Below are 19,239 nucleotides of genomic sequence, written 5' to 3' on the forward strand. Positions count from 1 at the left end.
AGTAAGATACAGTTGCAAATTGTTTGCCGTGCCAACTCTTCCACAAACACATATTTCCACTTTGTTGAAACCATTCATTTACTTTTTCTTCTGACCATTTCGTCCCATAGTTTTCGTCGTTCACTCCAACGTGCTGAGGACCTGTATCTCCCTTTGGTGGTGATCCAATCAAAATTCCTATAGTAGTTATAGAGTAATACTATTCAATTTCGCGAACGGCACTCCATCCGCCATTTTTCTCAATATTTCAATACCCATTACAGTGTGTAGACAAGCTGATCCCTTTATTTGTTGAATCTTCGGACAAATGAGAGGACAAATACTTATGTACCGTTTGAAGATCAGAACCAGCTTAATTTTATTTCTCACATATGGTTACTATGATTCATGTACTACTTTGATGTCTAGTAATTTGTATGCACGTTATCAGCTAACGTCAGTTTTTTTCCGGTGCCGGCATATCGATTCATTCTTCTGTCTAATATTCGCTTTCGCTCTTATTTCGTCTCGTCTCGGAAGAATGCGTGTTATTGGAGGTACTGGTTTTGTCATCCTCGGAAGTCATTGTGTGCACATTGCCAGTATGCTTTAGCATTTGCCGGTACCGATAGATTGCTTGATTTCTTCTCGCTATTCGTCGCTTTCGCTCTTCTTTCGTCTCGTCTGGCGGAGTTTCATAACCGCATATGTGCGGACGTACGGAAAGATGCGCGTTATTGGAGGTACTGGTTTTGTCGTTTTCAGATTTCGATGTAAGTCTGAGTTTTTTCCGGTACAAGTACATTGCTTGATATTTTCTGGCCAGCCGTCGCCTTCGCTCTTCTTTCGTCTCCTCTGGTGGGGTTTCATACCCGCTTGGTAACGGTGGTTCGGAAGGATGCGCATTTTTCGAATCCTCTTCGTGTTCTTTTGATACCTCTGATTCATTTGCCAAATCTTCTTCATCATCAGAAGCAAGTTGAAAATTATTATAGGAATAGGTATTTTCATTCTCTAATTTCTTTTCCTGCGCGCTACCTGTTAGTCTGAGTTGCTTTAGCTCTTCTTTCATCGCGTCTGGCGGAATTTCATACCCGCTTACTAACAGCTGGTCGGGAAGATTCGCGTTTTTCGAACACTCTTCATCAGACTTTGATGCTTCGGAGTCATTGGCCAATTCTTCTTCATCCTCAGGAGCAAATTCAGAATTATACGTGGTACAGCTTTTGTCATTCTCTGATATCTTCGTCGGCAAGATACCAGTTAGCCTCAGCTTTTTCCGATACCGACAAATCGCTTGACTCTTTCTCGCTAGACGTCGCTTTCGCTCTTCTTTCGACTCCTCTGGTGGGGTTTCATACCCGCTTACTAGGGCCGGTTCGAAAAGACGAGCGTTATTCGAATACTCATCGTCAGACTTGGAGTGAACGGCCAAATCTTCTGCATCATCATCAGAAGCATCAAATTCAGAATTATTGGAGGCACAGTTTTTGTCGTTCTCAGATTTCGTTGTGTTCACGTTACCAGTTAATCTAAGTTTTTTTCGGTATCGACATATCGCTTGACTCTTTCTGGCCAGTCGTCGCCTTCGCTCCTCTTTCGTCTCCTCTGGTGGGGTTTCATACCCGCTTAGGAGCAACGGTTCGAAATGATTTGTTTTGTTCGAATACTCATTGCTGGGCACTTGTGTGATACTGTTGTTTTCCTCCAATTTCGAATTTGATGCCCCGGAGTCATTGACCAAATCTTCTTCATCATCAGAAGCAGCAAATTCAGAATTATATGAGGTACAGCTTTTGTCATTCTCTGATATCTTTGCCGGCAAGTTACCAGATTGCCTCAGCTTTTTCCGATACCGACATATCGCTTGACTCTTTCTCGCTAGTCGTCGCCTTCGCTCCTCTTTCGTCTCGTTTGGTGGAGTTTCATACCCGCTTAGGAGCAACGGTTCGAAAAGATACTTCTTTTTCGAATATTTTTCGCTGGGCGTGATAATGTTGTTTATCTCCAATTTCAATCTTGATGCCCCGGAGCCATTGGCCAAATCTTCTTCATCATCAGAAGCACATTCTGAATTATAAGAGGTACAGCTTTTGTCATTCTCTGATATCTTTGCCGGCAAGATACCAGTTAGCCTCAGCTTTTTCCGATACCGACAAATCGCTTGACTCTTTCTCGCTAGTCGTCGCCTTCGCTCCTCTTTCGACTCCTCTGGTGGGGTTTCATATCCGCTTACTAGCGGTGGTTCGAAAATATTCGTTTTGCTCGAATTCTCTTCGTCAGACGAATCCGCGTAACTGCTGATTTTCATTAGTACCGATTTCGATGCCTCAGAGTCAACGGCCAAATCTTCTTCTTCACCATTATCAGAAGCAGCCATCTCAGAATTATTGGAGGTACAAGTTTCTTCCTTCTCGGATTTTATTGTGAGCACATTGCCAGTTAATCGGAGTTTTTTTCGGTACCGACATATCGCTTGATTCCTTCTGTCTAGTCGTCGCTTTCGCTCTTCTTTCGTTTCGTTTGGTGGAGTTTCGTAACCGCTTATTAGCGGCCGTTCGGAACGTTGCGTGTTTTTCGAACGCTTTTTGCTAGACAATTGCGCGATACTGTTGATTTTAATTACTAACGACGACTTCGATGCCTTGGAGTTTTTGGCCAAATAATCATCAGAAGCCAGTGTAGCATTATTGGAGGTACAGGTTTTATCGTTCTTTGATCTCTTTGTTTGCACTTTACCAGTTAGCCTGATTTTTTTCCGGAACAAATAAATCGCTTGATGCTTTCTGGCTAGTCGACGCTTTCGCTCTTCTTTCGTCTCATCTGGAGGAGTTTCATAGCCGCTTAACTGCGGCCGTACGGAAAGATGCGGATTATTGAACGCGTTGCGAGTTAGTTTGAGTTTTTTTCGATACAAATAAATCGCTTGGTGCTTTCTGGCTAGTCGACGCTTTCGTTCTTCTTTCGTCTCTTCTGGCGGAGTTTCATAGCCGCTTATCAGAGGCCGTAGGGAAGGATGCGCATTATTGGAGGTACTACTTTTGTCGTTCTTGGATTGCGTTGTGTGCACGTTGTTAGCAATTAACCTGAGTTTTTTCCGATACCAATAAATTGCTTGATTCTTCCTGACCAGTCGTCGTCTTCGCTCTTTTTTCGTTTCCTCTGGTGGAGTCTCATACCCGCTTAGTAGCGGCGGTTTGACAAGATGCGTTTTCTTTGCACATTCTTTGCTGGGCAATTGTATGATAATGTTGTTTATCTGCTGTTCCGTCTTTAGTGTCTCGGAGTAATTGGTTAAATCTTCTTCAACATTAGAAGCAACTTCAGAATTAGCAATGGCACAGCTTTTGTCATTCTCTAATTTCTTTGCCTGTAACTTACCAAATAACTTCAGTTTTTTCCGGTACAAGTACATCGCTTGATTCTTTCTGGCCAGCCGTCGCCTTCGCTCTTCTTTCGTCTCCTCTGGTGGGGTTTCATACCCGCTTGGTAGCGGCGGTTCGGAAGGATGCGCATTTTTCGAATCCTCTTCGTGTTCTTTTGATACCTCTGATTCATTTGCCAAATCTTCTTCATCATCAGAAGCAGATTTTTTAAAAGTACATGTTTTGTCATTGTTTGATTTCTTTGTCTGCATCTTACCAGTTAGCTTGAGTTTTCTCCGGTACCGACATATCGCTTGATTCCTTCTATCTAGTCGTCGCTTTCGCTCTTCTTTCGTTTCGTCTGGTGGAGTTTCGTAACCGCTTAATAGCCAGCGTTCGGAAGGATGCATGCTTTTCCAACGCATTTTACTAGACATTTGTGCGATACTGTTGTTTTTCTTGTTTAGCGTCGGTGCTAATGTTACGGAATCATTGGACAAATATTCTTCCCTGTCGTGAGCACGTGCAGAGCTATTGGAGGATTTGTCGTTCTTGGATTTCATTGTATACACGATACCATTCGACCGCATTTTTTGCCGATACATGTAAATCGCCTGATTCTTTCTGGCTATGCGTCGATTTCGCTCGTGGTTGCTCTCCCTTGGCGGTGTGTCATATCTGGATATGTACGATCTGAAATGTTTGTAATCTTCAATACACCGGGAAAGCTGTTTCCTAATGGCACTACTACCCAACTCTGGCGGGCAACGGCACGCCCATTTCTGGTCACGAAGCTCGTCAGGCAGCTTCAGAATACGGTGAAAGGTATGATATTTTCGACGAATTCGCTGTTCTCGCTCCAATGGTGTTTCGTTCGGTGGAGTGGAATATCTGTTCAAAGAAGAGCAACTAGAACACATGCCTTTCGAATATTGCTGTTTGCCACCAACAATAGAGAATGGTTCGAAAGCGTCAACAGAATCCGGGTACATCGAACCAGCTTCATCATCCTCCGATATATCTTCCTCTTTAAGCTGTATATCAGCAGAAACAGGAAGGATGTGCTGTGGTTCGCCACAGTAAGATGGATCATCATCTTCTTCCGATGGAAACATCTCTGTTTTGATGTAAACTTCATTGAATTTGATAGTGTCGCTATCAATTGCTAATGGATCCATATCTTGAGCCGGTTCCATATCCATTTGTTCTGTTAGGTTGTTTCCCATTTTTGTTTGGCCGGTGCCGTTTGTTTCCTTGAAAGAAAGGAGTCAATTGATTAGACTGTATGTATGCTTGCTGAACTGATTGGTTGGCCAAACTTAGAGACAGAATGCTTCCACATTCCAGATTAGGCATTTCTCTCTAGTCCCAAAACTACTTTACCGCTGTGCGATAATGCTTCTTCTGTTTTACGAGAAAGGATGTGTCCACCTGGATGATTGAATCACCATTCTCAGAAACTTATTTTCTGCGATTTTACTGTTTCAGTGCCTACTGTTTGTTTACATTCTGCACACGTAAATACACTTTGTTGACAATTTGATTTTAGCACAAAAATGAACTGACGATTCTAGTGATGGGAAAAGGTTCCAGAAAAATCTGGAGTTGCCTCCGATCCGATTCTGAAAATTTGGTAACCAACTCCAGAAGGTAGGTCCGACCAGCATTGCCCGAAGCCTTTTAGAAGGTGTTGTGGACTGCCGTGCCGACCCCTGGACTTGGCGTGGCAGTTGCGCTGCCACCGGTCACCGTCAAGGAGGACGACAGTGTGTACACGCACACTGTCGCACACATTAAGTACGAAAGGTGTAGTATGTGCCGAGTGACGAATAGAGTGTGTACGATGTCCAATCGAGCAGGTGCTCAAATTCACATTCCGGAGCTTATGCCAATTCTGGAGGCAATTGTGATTCCGATTCCCGAGCCGATTCTGGAGTCAACTCTTCAATCGGCTCCGGAATCGGAATCGAGTCCAGCATCGGAACTCCAGAATCGATTCGAAACACGGAATCGGAATCGAGTGAGTTCGAGTATGACCTCCCACCACTACGCCAGAAAGCACATCACTACGTGGTGCTGTCAAACAGAAGCGTACTAAAATTAATACAGAAAGTACTAAAAACAATAATTCACTGTTGAATAGGCGATTTTTGCAAATTCAAAATTCAAAATTCTTTACTACTTTTGCTTCGATAGAGTTTTACAATCACACATTACTCCAGTGCACCATGTTCCTCTGCTGTGTGGATTTTGAAGTGGTTCGTTTTAAACGACCGTTCACAAATCGCACACTTTACCATCCGGGGGTGGTAGCGTTGGTGCTTCGTCAGCTGCTTTTTGTACAGGAATGTCCGTTCGCATTTATCACACTTGTACGATGGAGTCTCCGAAGACGACAGATACTCCCGATGGGTGGTGGCCATGTGCATTTTCATACCATCCTGCCGGAACGTTTTGTTGCATATAGTACACTCCACCTTCTTATGCATCTGCTGGTGAGTCCAGAGCAAGGATTTACTGACAAACGTTTGCTTGCATGCACTGCAACGGTACACGGTGAGGGTTTTCGAAAGTCCCGCGTCACCGTCCGGATGCTTTCTAGCTATGTGGTTCTTGAGGTAGGACGGTCTGAACGATTCCCCACACACCGGGCAGCTTGCCTTCCGGTGCGTCTGCCCATGCTCTAACAGGTGGTTCGGGAGGAAGAACGATTTATCGCATTCCGTGCACTGGAAGGGCCGTTTTTCAGCACACCGCTCATCGCTACCGTGCATACGGCCGATGTGAAACTTTAAATTATCCACCTGCACCGTCTTGTCGCATATTGGGCAGCTTTTCATCCAATGCTTTCGCTCGTGCCGACGCAGGCGTACGATACTGTCGAACGATTCGAGGCAATTCTCGCATTGATGCTTAGCCCTGCCTTTTGCATTATTGTTGTTATCTTCCAATGGGTAAAGGCCACACGGAATATCTTCTTCGTGCACGTGATGTTTGCTGTTGCTTTGTTGTTGTGCCCCTGCTTTCTTTCCGTTGCTTATTACCGGTACTATTTCCTCTGAATCAGATGCAATTTCTTCTTTGATTTGTACCTCCTCATACTGGAACGAATTGTCCGCATTGACGGCCATTATTTTGGTGCGTTCTATAACGATCTCGTCGTGGAACTCCATCGCGATGCATTGCAACGGATCAGTTCAGGAAGAATTATAAATGCATGTTTCACCAGAACCACTAGAAGAAAAAACGGTTAATTTATGAACGTTTACTGTACAGATTTTCATCTACAAAGGGTTAATCGTCTTACCACTCTCTAGAAGCGTTTCGAATCGGATGTGGCAGTGCTTAAGCTACGCGGTTTTATTACTTACAAAGCTAATTAAAGGCCTCTTTTACTTTCAAACATATTGAATGTGAATGTTAAACCGGGGAAATTGCAAATGTTTGGCCAAAAATTAACATTACCAACGTAGGAAGGCACATCCGCAGCCCGCGCGGCACGACTGTTTTGCGTTTGTTTACCTTTTCGACCTTTTTGACAGTTGCATTGCGGGTGCTCGAAATGCACTGCTCGAATGGCATTTCAAACTGCGGGATGCGTAGTCGTTCAGTGGATTTTCTTTTAAATCAAATAGAATAAGTTTAAAAATGATTCAACCATCCAAAAGAGAGCACAATTTATAAGCAAATCATAAACAGAAAGGTAATAAGGAAAAATAACTTACCCAATACCTCATATACCATGGACACAAAACCGGCCTCTTTCATTCCATTGCGTATCGCGTATTTCATTTATTGATTCATACCCGGCATCCTTGTTCACTCACGGCTTAATCAATACTATTTCTTAGCAAACGTACACCCACTGTTGAAACATTGACTGCTGTTATTCGTTTATTGCTCTATGCAAGCACTCTGCTGTGTTGCTGCGCTCCGGTACGCACCAAGAGAGGCTGTACCCCACAAATGGCTGATGCTGTTGTTGCTACCGGGGTTTGGTTTCGAAACAGCGTAGCATAGCTTAATAAAATACCGTCCCTGATGCTGCTGCTGCCAGCTGCGCCATTCAATACGTTCTCATTTAATTGATAAATCTCAAACGTTTGTATTCTTTCAACGGACCACTAACTCTGGGTTGTAACAAGCCTGCTGTAACACAACGCTGCTTCAGCACGTGTACATATAGAGTGTTTTCTTCGTAAAATTTCACACAATTCAACTCCAACATACTTTTGCTCCTGCCTCCTGCTCCTGCAGCCCTGGTGCGTCCGCTCTAATGTTCGATTATTGTTTTGCTGCTTAACCAACCAATCGCTGCGTCGAACATGCACTTGGGTCCTACTCTGTTCGCGTGTGGCCACACTATCTTGTACCAACGGGTATTTGTTTTCGCATATTACGATGCACTTGATGTTTTGTTTTGTGTGTTGTTTGTATTTCTTACCGATTATAAATAACACATTCACAATCCTGACAAGAGGGTTCAGAGGTCGGGAAGCATTGCCCAAAAGCAGTGCGCTCTAATAGTTTTCTACTCTATTCGCTTCCTATTCCATCGTTCATTCATTCATATACTCTGGAGCTCTGCTGCATTGCTCGATTCGCGTCATTTGTTGATTATAATATTATTATTGTAATTATTATTATTATTATTATTATTTGTTCTCACATAAATTCGAAAAAGGCTTTCGGTGCAGTTTATAAAAAACGTTCAGAATAGTCTTGCTTCGGTCGGATCGGTTGCTTGGTGTGTGAGTGAGTGTGTGTGTGTGCGTTTGATTGTGTATATCCATCCAAGGTTCTGTTTGTTGAATTGTAATCAAAATCGATCGCGTTTTTTTTTCTTTTCAAAAACATAAACGGAAGCATTATCAAATGGGATGATAGAGGGATGCTGTAGCTGAAAAACTTTAACACGTGTCACCACCGCCGATGATGCACTACACTTCACACGCCGGCGGCGGCTCCGCCGGACATTCCACGTTATTGTAGTTCGTTCGATCTGTTTCTTTTCCTTACGTCTCTAGCGTCGCAAGAACGGTATACTGTTTAAATCACAACTTGTTCTATTACTTCGTTTCGTTCGTTTGCGTACGGCGTGCACACTCGCTCTCTTTCTCTCTATTGCTTTGCGGGTGTCGGCGCCTTCCAGTGCAGAACACGATCCAAATTGTCAACATCACGAGGTCACGATAGGTTACATAATTCGAATAATATACGCACGCAGCGTGTAAGACTAAGAAAGACGAACCACGAGCCCCAACTGCTCCACGACCCCCTGGTAGCGCCGTAGTCGAAGGGACACACTACGAGTCTAAACGTACTTGTGTTTTTACCAAACCACTACCGGGCAATCCCTTCCGAGGTTGAGGTCGGGCGGAAAAAACACAGAGATATGCGAAGATGAAATAAATTAATACCGTTTTGTTTTTCCTGTTCCAACGGTTGCCAACCACTCAAGGCCAAGCTTCAGCCTGTGGGGCTGTGGGCTTCTCTAAGCGACCGTCTCGTGTCCATTGGACGGTGAAACGGTGGCCGTACTGATGCTAGTCGTTTCCGTTGCCAGCGGTGCCTTGCGTTCGCTGTCGGCGGGCGTATCGAGCATCGTTTCCTCCGGCGATGCTATGCTCGGCACGGGCTTTGGTGCAGCGGCATTACTTGGTGAGCCAGTGGTGGGGGTTGTTTTTGACGCCGCTTTGCGCGTTTCCGTGGGAGAATTTGGGACAGACGCTTCCTGCTCCTTGGCTGCCTGCTGCATGTACGCCGCACAGATACACTCACACACGAAGCGATACTGGCTCTGGAAAAGCATGGAAAATATATATTAACCAACGCAACAAACGGCTTTGTTTCTGTGTCTCTTATCGTAAATTAAATAAATTGATAAGCTTCAAATTGAAGAATTATTCCTTATAGACTCTATGCGCCTGAAGTTATGCATTTTGTTTTTACAAATAATAAAAATGATTTTAAACCTCACATTTGTCACCTTTCCCCTTCGTTTACTTACCACATTCTGCACCATGCAGGGTCGTTGATCGCGCATCGCTCGCACAATGTCCAGCGGATAGATCGGTTCCCGTACCTCCATCAGTGCCAGTGCCGTGTCCATCAGTATCAGCACACCCGTCCGCCCGATACCGGCCGAACAGTGCACAATGATGGGCGGATTAGAAGCACTAATATACCTGTGCAAAAGTGCGACAAAAAGGTTGAACATTATAAAAAAAGGAACTCTAACAAAAGGGAGCTTTCAACTCACTGATGCACCGACGTGGAGGACGGCATATCGTTCGGGCTGTCGTCACTGTCCGTATGCACGATCCGGCGCTCCGAGTTGTCCAGCCCGCCATTCTCGTCCACGCTGCGCAGCTTCACGTTCTTCAGGCTGGCCTCGATCTCGAGCGGCAGCGTGGTTTCACGCGCCGACCGCACCCGCTCGGTGAACTGCAGGAACAAGTTCGGGTCGGCCGGCACGTCATGGTCCGGCCAGGCCAGATACTGCATGTGCTGGATCGTGCGCGTCTCCTTCGTGCGCTCGTCCGTCATGACGAGATCGCGAAACACGAAGCTGCCCGTCTCGTCCGGCTTCTCCGTAAGGCAGCTGATCGAGAAGCCGGGCGACGGTACGAGCGGATCGTCCTCGGCCGACGGCCAGTACTGATGGCACTTGGTGCTGCCGCTCTCCTTCACCGTCGTCAGCATCACGACCAGGTGGCTGCTCTCCTGCTGCACCATCCGCCAGAAGTCGTTCACCGTGGTCGGGAGTGGGCCTTGCGTCGCGATGTAGCGGTTCGTTTTCCGGGCCGGCGGTATCTCCATGTTGACGTAGTTCGCGTTAATGTAGTCGCCACTTTCCGCATGCTGCAGTACGACGCGCGTACAATCGTCTGGTTGGGGGAGAGTAAAAACACGTTAATTTTGAAAAAAGACCATCAAATACACTTTCGAAAAACTCAATCACTTACACGGTGATATGTCACGGTATCGGTTTTTGCCCATATTTTCCGTCTTGCGTGCCTCCGTAATGGCGAGCTCGGGATTTTTCCGGTACAGCTGCTCGTACTGTGCCAGCAGCGCACCGGAAGCTAGCCCATCGCGCAGCAGCAGCAGCGATTGCGTGAACAGCTGGTCACCGTTCAGCAGGCCCGCCCGCACGATGTCGCTCTCCTCCGGCACGTACTGGTACAGCGGTTCCTCCTCCGGGTAGTCGATTAAGGCATTCGGTTTCAGCGTCAGCAGCAACTCACCGCCCTGATACTCACGCGAGGCCCGTATCAAACTGACCACCTGCTCGTACGCCATCGTGCCGACGTCGCGCCCGTTAATGCGCACCACCTGGTCGCCCTCGCAGACGCGCGGCGTACTCTTGTCGGCAGGTGTGTGCGGTGCGACGCGTGAAATCAGTATCGGCAGACCGTGATCGATGCCGCCCTTGACGTTGAACCCGAACCGGCCCTGCTCGTCGGCCACCAGGTGGATCGTCACTAGGCCGGCACTGTCGTCATCGGCCGCCATTCCATTGCCCGAACTGCTCCCATTGAGGCCGGCGTAGGCCGGAGGCGAATCGTACATGGGCACGGACGTGCGGGCACAGTGTTCGATGAAGGTAGGACTAAAAAAAAACAATCACAAGGAATAGATATTCACGATTTAGAAAGAGATTTACATTCCCATCTTTCACAGGCACACTCACTCGTCCGTCTGCTGCTCCCAGGCTTTGCGTGGCATCGACGAGGGCGTCTTGGAGGTAACCTTGTCGTACGTGCGCGTCGCTTTTGTGATCGCCAGCAACGTGAGCTGGTTTTTGTTCCCAGCGGCCGAGCCGATGGTCGCCCCACCGTTGCTTGCCTCGTTGCCCGAGCCGCCCGTAGCGCTGCCGTCCGCTGCCGTACCACCGCTTGCCCCATTGCCGTTCAGCTGGGGCGATTGGGGCTGCGAAATGGTGGCCAGCAGGCGCCGGCTGGGCGAGCGGATGAATATTTTTGCCACCTTGCCCCGCTGCCGGCTTTCCGTTACGGCTTGCAGTTCGGTGCGGCCGGAATAGTGGAATCTGCGTGGGAGGAGTGGAAGCAACCGTTAGTACGCACGGTGATAGATTGATGTAAGATCCTGAATCCGTGTTGCGGCTATCAATACGTAGCATCATTGGACTAAAACGTCTATTCTTAAGGAGATACCGAAACCGACTCCAATTTCGATGCCGATTCCGGGACCGATTCTGATACCAGAGCCGATTCCGATTACGGAGCGGATTCTGATTCCGGAGCCAATTCCGGAGCCGATTCTGATTGCGAAGCCAATTCCGATTCCGGAACCGATTTTGACTCCAAACCCGATTTCGATTCCGGATCCGAGCCAATTTTTATTCCGGAGCTAATTCCGATTCCAGAGCTGATTCTGATTTAGATTCCGGAGCCGATTCTGATTTCGAAACCGATACCGCATCCAATACCGAAGCCGATTTCGATTCCGGAACCGATTCTGATTGCGGAGCCGATTCTGATTCCGGAGCCGATTCTGATTCCGAAGTCAATTTCGATTCCAGAGCCGATTTCTTTTCCGAAACCGATTCTGATTTTGATTCCGAAGCCGATTCCAGAATCGAACCCGGAAACTGATTCCTGACCTACTATAAGGAATCGATTCCAGAAAACTTCGGAAAACTTTATTTTTTCCATCACTGTAAGGGAGAGCTGTTAGTATTGCTTACTTCGAACGCAGCGTCAGTGGCAGGAAGGAACGTGGTGAACGGTGTGGTTTCTTCAGTCGGAAAAACGAATGATGCTCGACGCAAGCCTTCCACAGCAGCTTGGCGTTACGGTGCGAGCCCATGCTGAAGCCAAGCAGTGTATCGTAGTGTTCGGACTGGAAGATGCGTTTTAGGTGCAAACGAAAACAGAACGTTTAATTTCAAATCTTCAATTCAGAGCATTAAAGAATGGTTTTTGCAAGTCAGAATTAAAGTTTCACCGTACCGCAGCGCTTCTACAGGCTTTGGCTGCATGAAAATGGTTTGTTAACATCTAATTCTGACTTTTCAAACCCTGTAAGACCCAAACAACTCCTTACCGGTTCGCGTGCGAGCTGGATGAAGAAATCTTTGCGCTTGAACGACACCTTTACCACCTTCGACCAGGAGAAGGTGTTGATGCGCGTACCGTTTTGGTACACCAGCAAGCCGAGCGAAGACACACCGAGAGCTAGCTCCTTGCCAGACGAGTCCTGAACGAGAGGAACCAGGATTAAAAAAAATACAAAAGAAAAAGGCACTCCTGCGCGATCTCGCTTACCGTTGCCCGATGGAAATCGATCCCGTAAAGCTCGAGCCGTTTGGCGTGCTCGAGATAGTTGTACTCGGCATCGGCCGGCAGCTGGCCGCGATGCAGCTTGTGCAGCTCTGAAATGCGATGCTCCGCTTCCTCCGTCTGCTCCGGCAGTAGCTGCAATTCGCTCAGATAGCCGGCCGTATGCTCCAGTGGATTGTAATCGCCTAGTTCAGCTGTAGGTGGGAAGGTGAAGAATTACATTTTAAAGACACACATACATATACAAAACATCATACTGACCTTGCACGGTAAAGCTGGCTAGCAGGCAGGCAGTGTTGAGTGTGACGGGCAGCCGGCCCTGATAGACATCGCGCCGTATCTGCAGATAGAACTGGTACCGCGTGTACTCCTCGTGCAGCCGGCTCGGATCGGTGACGTAGAACTTGACGCGAAACAGCAGCAGCGGCACCAGCGGCCCCCCGTCCGCATGCTGCCGGCCGGTGCGCGCATCGTTTAGCTGCTTGCGCAACGGTTTGTTCGGATCGAGCCACCGGACCGGCTGCCGTCCGGTCGGGAACAGTGCCCCCGGCCCCGGCGAGACAACGGTACTACCGCCGCCGCCGCCACCACCGTCCGCCACACCGCCGCCTCCTCCTCCTCCCTTCGGTCCTGTTGTACTGCTGCTCGAGCCGCTGCTGCTGCTGGTCGACCCACCGGCAGTGGCCGGATCGCCCCCGCCTCCGGCCGCCGCACCCTTGCCCACCGCGTGCAGATCATCGGGCGAGGGGAACTGCAGCCCGAAGTAGTCCCGCTCGGACAGCTCCACGTGCTGGAAGACCTGGTCGAGCAGTTCGGCGCCCTTGGCGCGCTTGTCCAGATGGAACGTGTGCGTACTTTCATCGAGGAAAAGTACGGTCACCGGTTTCGTTTGCGTTTTCCTGTCGCGAGCCAGCTCGGCGCCCCTTACTTTGTACGTGCCACTGAAACCACCGAACCGGACGCGCTCAAGCATCGCTGGCAAGCATCGTCGCCGTCATCGGAGCACGGTCGGGCGGGGTCGGGGTGCTGCACGCGAGGGTGGAAGTTGTGATAAGGAGTTGATGAGGGCCGCCCCGATCGTTCTTCGTGTCTCGCGTGCTTTTTGCTTGTGAAGTGGTGAAGTGGTGTTGGGGAAAGATAGCTGCAAAAAAGGTGAGAAACGCAAAAAAGAGTGAGTTAAAGCATGTGAGAACGTTCTAAAAACACATTCACCAAACAAAAAAAAAGCGTAAATTGTAGCATGATGTCACATTAGGGCGGACAAGTTTACGGATGCTAACTCCCGACGACTGCATGGGGCTACCACCATCGCGCAGTGGACAGGGCACGATAAGATAAGGGATGCACATTCGTTTGCTGAGGCGGGCGATAGAAACACGACACGTCGATATTAAAGATTGCGCTCTACCAATTGCACCCTAGCCAATTGGGGGAGGAGAGAAAGAAGAAAGTGCGATCGAGAGTAGTTTGCATTTTCGGTTGCAACACAATGAAACTATGATCGAATTCGAACTGAACGTAAATCTTGAAAAACTTAAAGAAAACTATCAACGATCATGATGGTCTTGTATGGTGTACAAAAAAGAATGGACGGAAGAATGGAAAGTGGCACTGCTTCCTAGAAACGTAATCAATCAACAAACATTTGGAGCCGGGGGTTGGGGAAGTTAGCGATAAAAATCTATCAGAATGAAAGAAAACTTCTGAGTGAGTTGGCAAACAAGCCGGTCAAGTTTGAATCTCTGTGTTATCATTTACTTTACACACGGTCTATCAGGTAATTGGCAAACGGTGGAAGGTAGTTACGACCACTCTTGACCATGTAACATTAGTTGTTGGAGGGTTTTTTGTTGTTGCTTTAATTTTGGTATAAAGTATCACGTTATAGTTACAGGCAGTGCTGTAAAATGTCACTACTATCAATGTCAAACAAATGATGATGGCTGAAACAAATATACAAATGTCAGCGTCACGTGACAATCAGAGGTGATACTCAAAAAGATTGGTGTGATCAATACATGCTTCGTGACATGTTTGCGACCATCGCTGTATCAGTCACTATGTCATGACTTTTTTACTGTGATCAGTTTTGCAAAATGTCACTGACATAGTCATGACAAAATCCTGCAAAAACAAAATCATGTCAGCATTACGAGCTTTACTGTGATGATCAGAGATGAGACTCAAACAGTTGGTGCGACCATCATATGCTTGATGACATTTTGTGACAGCAATGAGCATCAAGCTACCACGAATATGTTCATTGTTTTCGTTGGTGAACATCACGTGATGCTCGTGATATTTTGCAGCACTGTAGGACTATAGGACACGGTTGTCAGTTTTAAATATTGGTACCTTTGTTGATTTAAGTAAAAAGCAGAAACTTCAGCCTGTCGATGGAAGAATGTTCATCGTACGGGTTCTATTTGCCATACTCAATTGACAGTACTGCCATGTTGGATTTCCACAATTGTGTACAAAAAACAAAGACACACTTCAAATTCGTTTTTTTCCCACTTTTCTGCTTGAAATGAGTCATAATACTTTCAATACATTATGAAACATCGTTTCTAGCGACTTTTAACCTTTCGGGACACAAAGTTAAAACTTCAGCAGAAAAGTTCAAACACTTGTGAGTTAAACTGATTAATCCCGAGAGAAATCGGTATTTGTTTACATCTTTATAATTGTTTACAAGTTAGACAATAAATTGAGCTGAATCATTTTATTCTTACACTATGATAATTATCCTTTAGATGAAAACTAAAGCTCCTTCCCTATTCCAACCAGTTTTGTATATATTTCAATTTATTTATATTCAAACAAGTTTAAGAACTGAAACAACTAATCCAACAGGATTAATCAACGGATCAATGGATGGATTTTTGTTGAGTAGAGTCGTGGAATTAGTTGCTTGATCGTTTGCTGGCGCCCCTCGCGTGTGTGATGATGTGTGTATGTGTGTGTGTGCCATCCATGCGGCAGTATTGAGCGCTTGTATGAATGAAACAATTAAGGTCAATTACTATCACAAACTAATTTCTACCTCCCCTTTTTTTAGGTCAATAGAAAGCGAGGGAAGCGGGTCTTAGGGGCGGGTGCGGTTGATTGCACTTTTTTCTCTGGGACCATAATCAAACAGCTATTAATTCCCATCACTGCTTGTTAGCAGAATAAGTTAGGGATTATTTTGTATTCAAAATCACTTTAAGATGTGCTTGTTTAAATGTAAATAAAATGTTCATTTATTCTATTAAAGGATGTATATTTAATACACCACCAAATACATATTTTTGGATTTAAGAAGCAAACACTGAGTCGAACGCATCGGTCAGCGAGTGTCTTGGTAGCGATCGTCACGTGCGAAACTTCCGCCTTTTTTGGTGCACGGCTACAGTGGCTGGTGGTGGTGTCACGCACATCCTTTTTCGGGCCTGATGCAGAGCTCTTAGGTGAATTGAAAGTGGATTTCCCCTGGGGATATATGGGCAACACCACTTAACGGATTTAGCGACCTAGCAGCAGCAGCAGCAGCACTGGAAGAAGTGTTTATTGCAACACGTACTACGCGAAGGCATCTCTCGCACGAACGGATGCTCGGAACAGTGCACGCAAACGAACCGTATGCGTGTGTGTGTGTGCGCCTAAGACGCTTGTGAGTTCTCGAAACAAAAACCCTACCAAGATAAATAGCTCCCTCGATGACTAATAACCTTTTTGACACGCTAAGATGCGGGTCCCCCGAGCTTTGGAACAATATAAACTTTTCCAATCGCGAAACATAAAGGAAACGGTGCATTATTTTCTTTTTGATAACGAGAAAGAAAGAAAGAAAGGGAAAAAAATCGTGTCATCAATCCGAGAGCTGTGGCCCTTTTTTTGTATCACGATTTCAAGGTGAGTAAATATAGCCTTTACTAATCTACTCTAAACAATCATTCTTCCACCCTTTCGTCTGTGTGCCATCCCTCCCCGCCCATATCACCATTGTTTACAGCCATAAATATGCCTTATCGTGGCCTGCTTTAATAAACCCTCTCGACGGGTGACGATCTTGTACAAACAAACAAAAAGGGAGCAAAAACACGCCTTCTTTGACCACATGTGAATGGGCGATGCGGTGATGGGGTTGAGGTATGTTAAAAGGACGCACTTAGAGAAGCGCAAAAGAAGCGCCTCTCTCTAGGCGTACCCACACATCCACTCAATCTCATTCAATCTATACACCCCTTCAGGGACAGAGTCTTGGTGGAGGTTGATGGTCCACACAGCGCAGCATCCTTTCATTCCACACCACATTAATGGCCAATTTTTGGCCGCCGCATGTAAGCCGGTGGTTTAAAAAAAACGGAGTAGAGCGGGGCGCAGCAATCTCTCGTTTGGCAAAAATCTATTTTCGTGCGTCCTTTTTATGCGTGGTTTTCTTTTTCTCTCTCTCGTCGGCGACTTGCTTCGCCTGAACAGCTGGGGATTCTTCTTTTCACTTAAGTGTCTGTGTATGTCTTCCTCCGTTCGAAACCGGGAGGGTGTGGGTTATCCATGTGCGTGGTGTATAGTGGCATATAATTCATCTCTTCCTGTTACTCGACCGCGTCCATCTCGACATCATCGTCATCATCTCGGCTTTGACGCGTGAGGTGGGCCAAAGAGCAAGAAAGAAATAAAAAGGGGGGACGAAAAATGGCCAGTGCCGGTCACGCCGCTCGTGGTGCGTCTGTATGAGTAAGTGGTGCGTGCTTGGTGCACATCATCACACCACCCCGGCGTTAAGGGAACAGTAGCAGTAGGCGCTGAGATGGGTCATCATTTATCACACCAATCCGCTTGACCCGGTGTACGAACACGCCTGTGTCCGTCCCACCCACCATTTCCAAGGTGGAGATTAGTTTTCCGCTAAATTAAACCACCTCCGGTGAGCTCGTGTGTGTAAGTTCATTACATTTCACGCTTCCTTTTCCCGGCCTTATACTTATGCTTATACTGTCCTATCGATCGGGAACGAAAGGAAGCAGCGCACCAAGAGTCGTTTTTACCTTACAGAACCTGGAACAGAAAAAGAGAATTTATGAAAAGTAAACTTACCTTTTTTGTATTGCCCTTTCCGGTCCCCGAAGACGTCGGATGGCAAGAGCAAGTGTAAACAGATCAACTTTCCTATCCCGTATCCCGGGGGTTCCTGCTGCTGCTGCCTAAGGATGGTGGTTGTTTGCGGTGCGGTGTATGGGTAATTGACAAAAAGGGCGCACGGACGGACGCGGACGGACGGATGCTGGTGCCGGGGGATGGCGTTTCGTTCGGTCGGATAAAGCACACAGCGACACACACGCATACAAACACAGCTCAAGGGCTTGCTGGCGGCTAAATCCTTTTTCCTCTAAGCACACTTGGATGCACCACTCATCCTTCTTCTTTTTCTTTCACACACTACTGGCTAGCAGGTGGAACAGGGGGGATGGGGAACGTGTTCCGAGATGAAGGTGGTTGTTGTTTTTTTGCTCGGCTTCCTCCTCCTTTCCCGTTCCGGGCACAGCTTCCTACGCTGCAGTGCGATCGAACAGGTAGCCAAGTGCGCGGGTTTGCATGCAACGATACACACACACACGCACAGGCGCACGGTCTAGTGTGCAGCGCGGATGCACACAGCCATAAACCACTTGAGGGGGCTGGCGGCGGTTTGATGATGGTTGCACCCCGCGGGTCGTTTTTCTCGCTCTCTCACACTCGCGGATTGCTTGATCCGATGATTCGCATTAGCTTGGAGGATTAATTCGATTGAAAATCACTAACACACACACGCGCGCTTGGGGTAGCGGTAATATATTTGCATTCACTGTAGCTAAAACGACGACGCCCCGACCCCGAACACTTTATGTGCGCAACATTCTTCCGAAAACGAAACCCTAATTAATCACATCCGGTGTTGTACTTTTTTTTTGTTCACTCCCGTTAAGCCGTTCTGTGGTGCACAGAATCCGGTTTCCTAAAGCCGTCTTCTGAACTACACAACACTGCCGCTGCCGATCCCGAGGTAGAAGAGCGAGCGAAAACAGGACGACGGCCGTCCCTTAGCGGAACGAGAACGGAAGGGAAGGCGATGGACGCGCTTGCTGCAAACCGTAAGTTCGCGTAAATTCACCAAAAATGCTATTGCTTGGACAGACAAAGGGAGGATGTCTCGCAGAACGAACCGACTGAAAACCGGGAAACCGAGCGGCAACACAAATCGGTAACACAAACGAAAGGAAACTCGTACCAAGCAGTGGAAAAAGTAGGCGTATGATTAAAAAAAGTTCTATCCGCTTCTTCGGGGTTGTTCTTCTTGCTGCTTTCTACCGTTTGCGGCTGTTTGACAATTGTGACATACGCCCGAGCCCGTACAACATGGGGAGGGTTTTTGACGTTCGAATATCGCTGCATCTCGCTCATTTTCGCTACCCCCTGCCGACTCTACTTGCCGACCGACCGGGTGCTCGTTTCCAAGTGAGCGTTTGTGCCCTCCTTTTCCACTTCACTTTGAGCGCTTTGTCCATCTGTGGTGTAAACTGGATTTCAGCCATACAACCCTTTAATCTTTTTACAGGAAGTTT

General features: G+C 47.1%; 2 protein-coding genes across 4 annotated transcripts; both read right to left on the reverse strand.

Moving 5' to 3' along the window:
• Nucleotides 1–333: 333 nt before the first annotated feature.
• Nucleotides 334–4,897, reverse strand: LOC133392251 (uncharacterized). 2 transcript variants are annotated; one of them, XM_061652136.1, is made up of 3 exons: nucleotides 4,728–4,897; nucleotides 4,096–4,597; nucleotides 334–4,037 (listed from the first exon to the last, which is right to left on the reverse strand). In XM_061652136.1, the coding sequence occupies exons 2-3, from the start codon at nucleotides 4,122–4,124 to the stop codon at nucleotides 479–481; spliced, it is 3,588 nt and encodes a 1,195-aa protein (XP_061508120.1). In that variant the 5' UTR covers nucleotides 4,125–4,597; nucleotides 4,728–4,897; the 3' UTR covers nucleotides 334–478. The 2 variants fall into 2 exon arrangements, with proteins under 2 accessions (XP_061508120.1, XP_061508119.1); XM_061652135.1 differs by having other exon boundaries at nucleotides 334–4,597.
• Nucleotides 4,898–5,491: 594 nt separating this feature from the next.
• LOC1269975 (tyrosine-protein phosphatase non-receptor type 4) lies at nucleotides 5,492–19,007 on the reverse strand. Of its 2 annotated transcripts, XM_061652137.1 has the most exons (12): nucleotides 17,735–19,007; nucleotides 12,914–13,793; nucleotides 12,638–12,846; nucleotides 12,417–12,569; nucleotides 12,058–12,212; nucleotides 11,041–11,397; nucleotides 10,313–10,959; nucleotides 9,607–10,234; nucleotides 9,355–9,532; nucleotides 7,070–9,144; nucleotides 6,652–6,963; nucleotides 5,492–6,578 (listed from the first exon to the last, which is right to left on the reverse strand). In XM_061652137.1, exons 2-10 carry the CDS (start codon nucleotides 13,623–13,625, stop codon nucleotides 8,839–8,841), a joined length of 3,345 nt encoding a protein of 1,114 aa, XP_061508121.1. In that variant the 5' UTR covers nucleotides 13,626–13,793; nucleotides 17,735–19,007; the 3' UTR covers nucleotides 5,492–6,578; nucleotides 6,652–6,963; nucleotides 7,070–8,838. The 2 variants fall into 2 exon arrangements, with proteins under 2 accessions (XP_061508121.1, XP_061508122.1); XM_061652138.1 differs by lacking the exons at nucleotides 5,492–6,578; nucleotides 6,652–6,963 and having other exon boundaries at nucleotides 8,982–9,142.
• Nucleotides 19,008–19,239: the final 232 nt, after the last annotated feature.

Source organism: Anopheles gambiae, chromosome 2, assembly GCF_943734735.2.
Source record: "Anopheles gambiae chromosome 2, idAnoGambNW_F1_1, whole genome shotgun sequence".
Classification (NCBI taxonomy): Eukaryota; Metazoa; Arthropoda; class Insecta; order Diptera; family Culicidae; genus Anopheles; species Anopheles gambiae.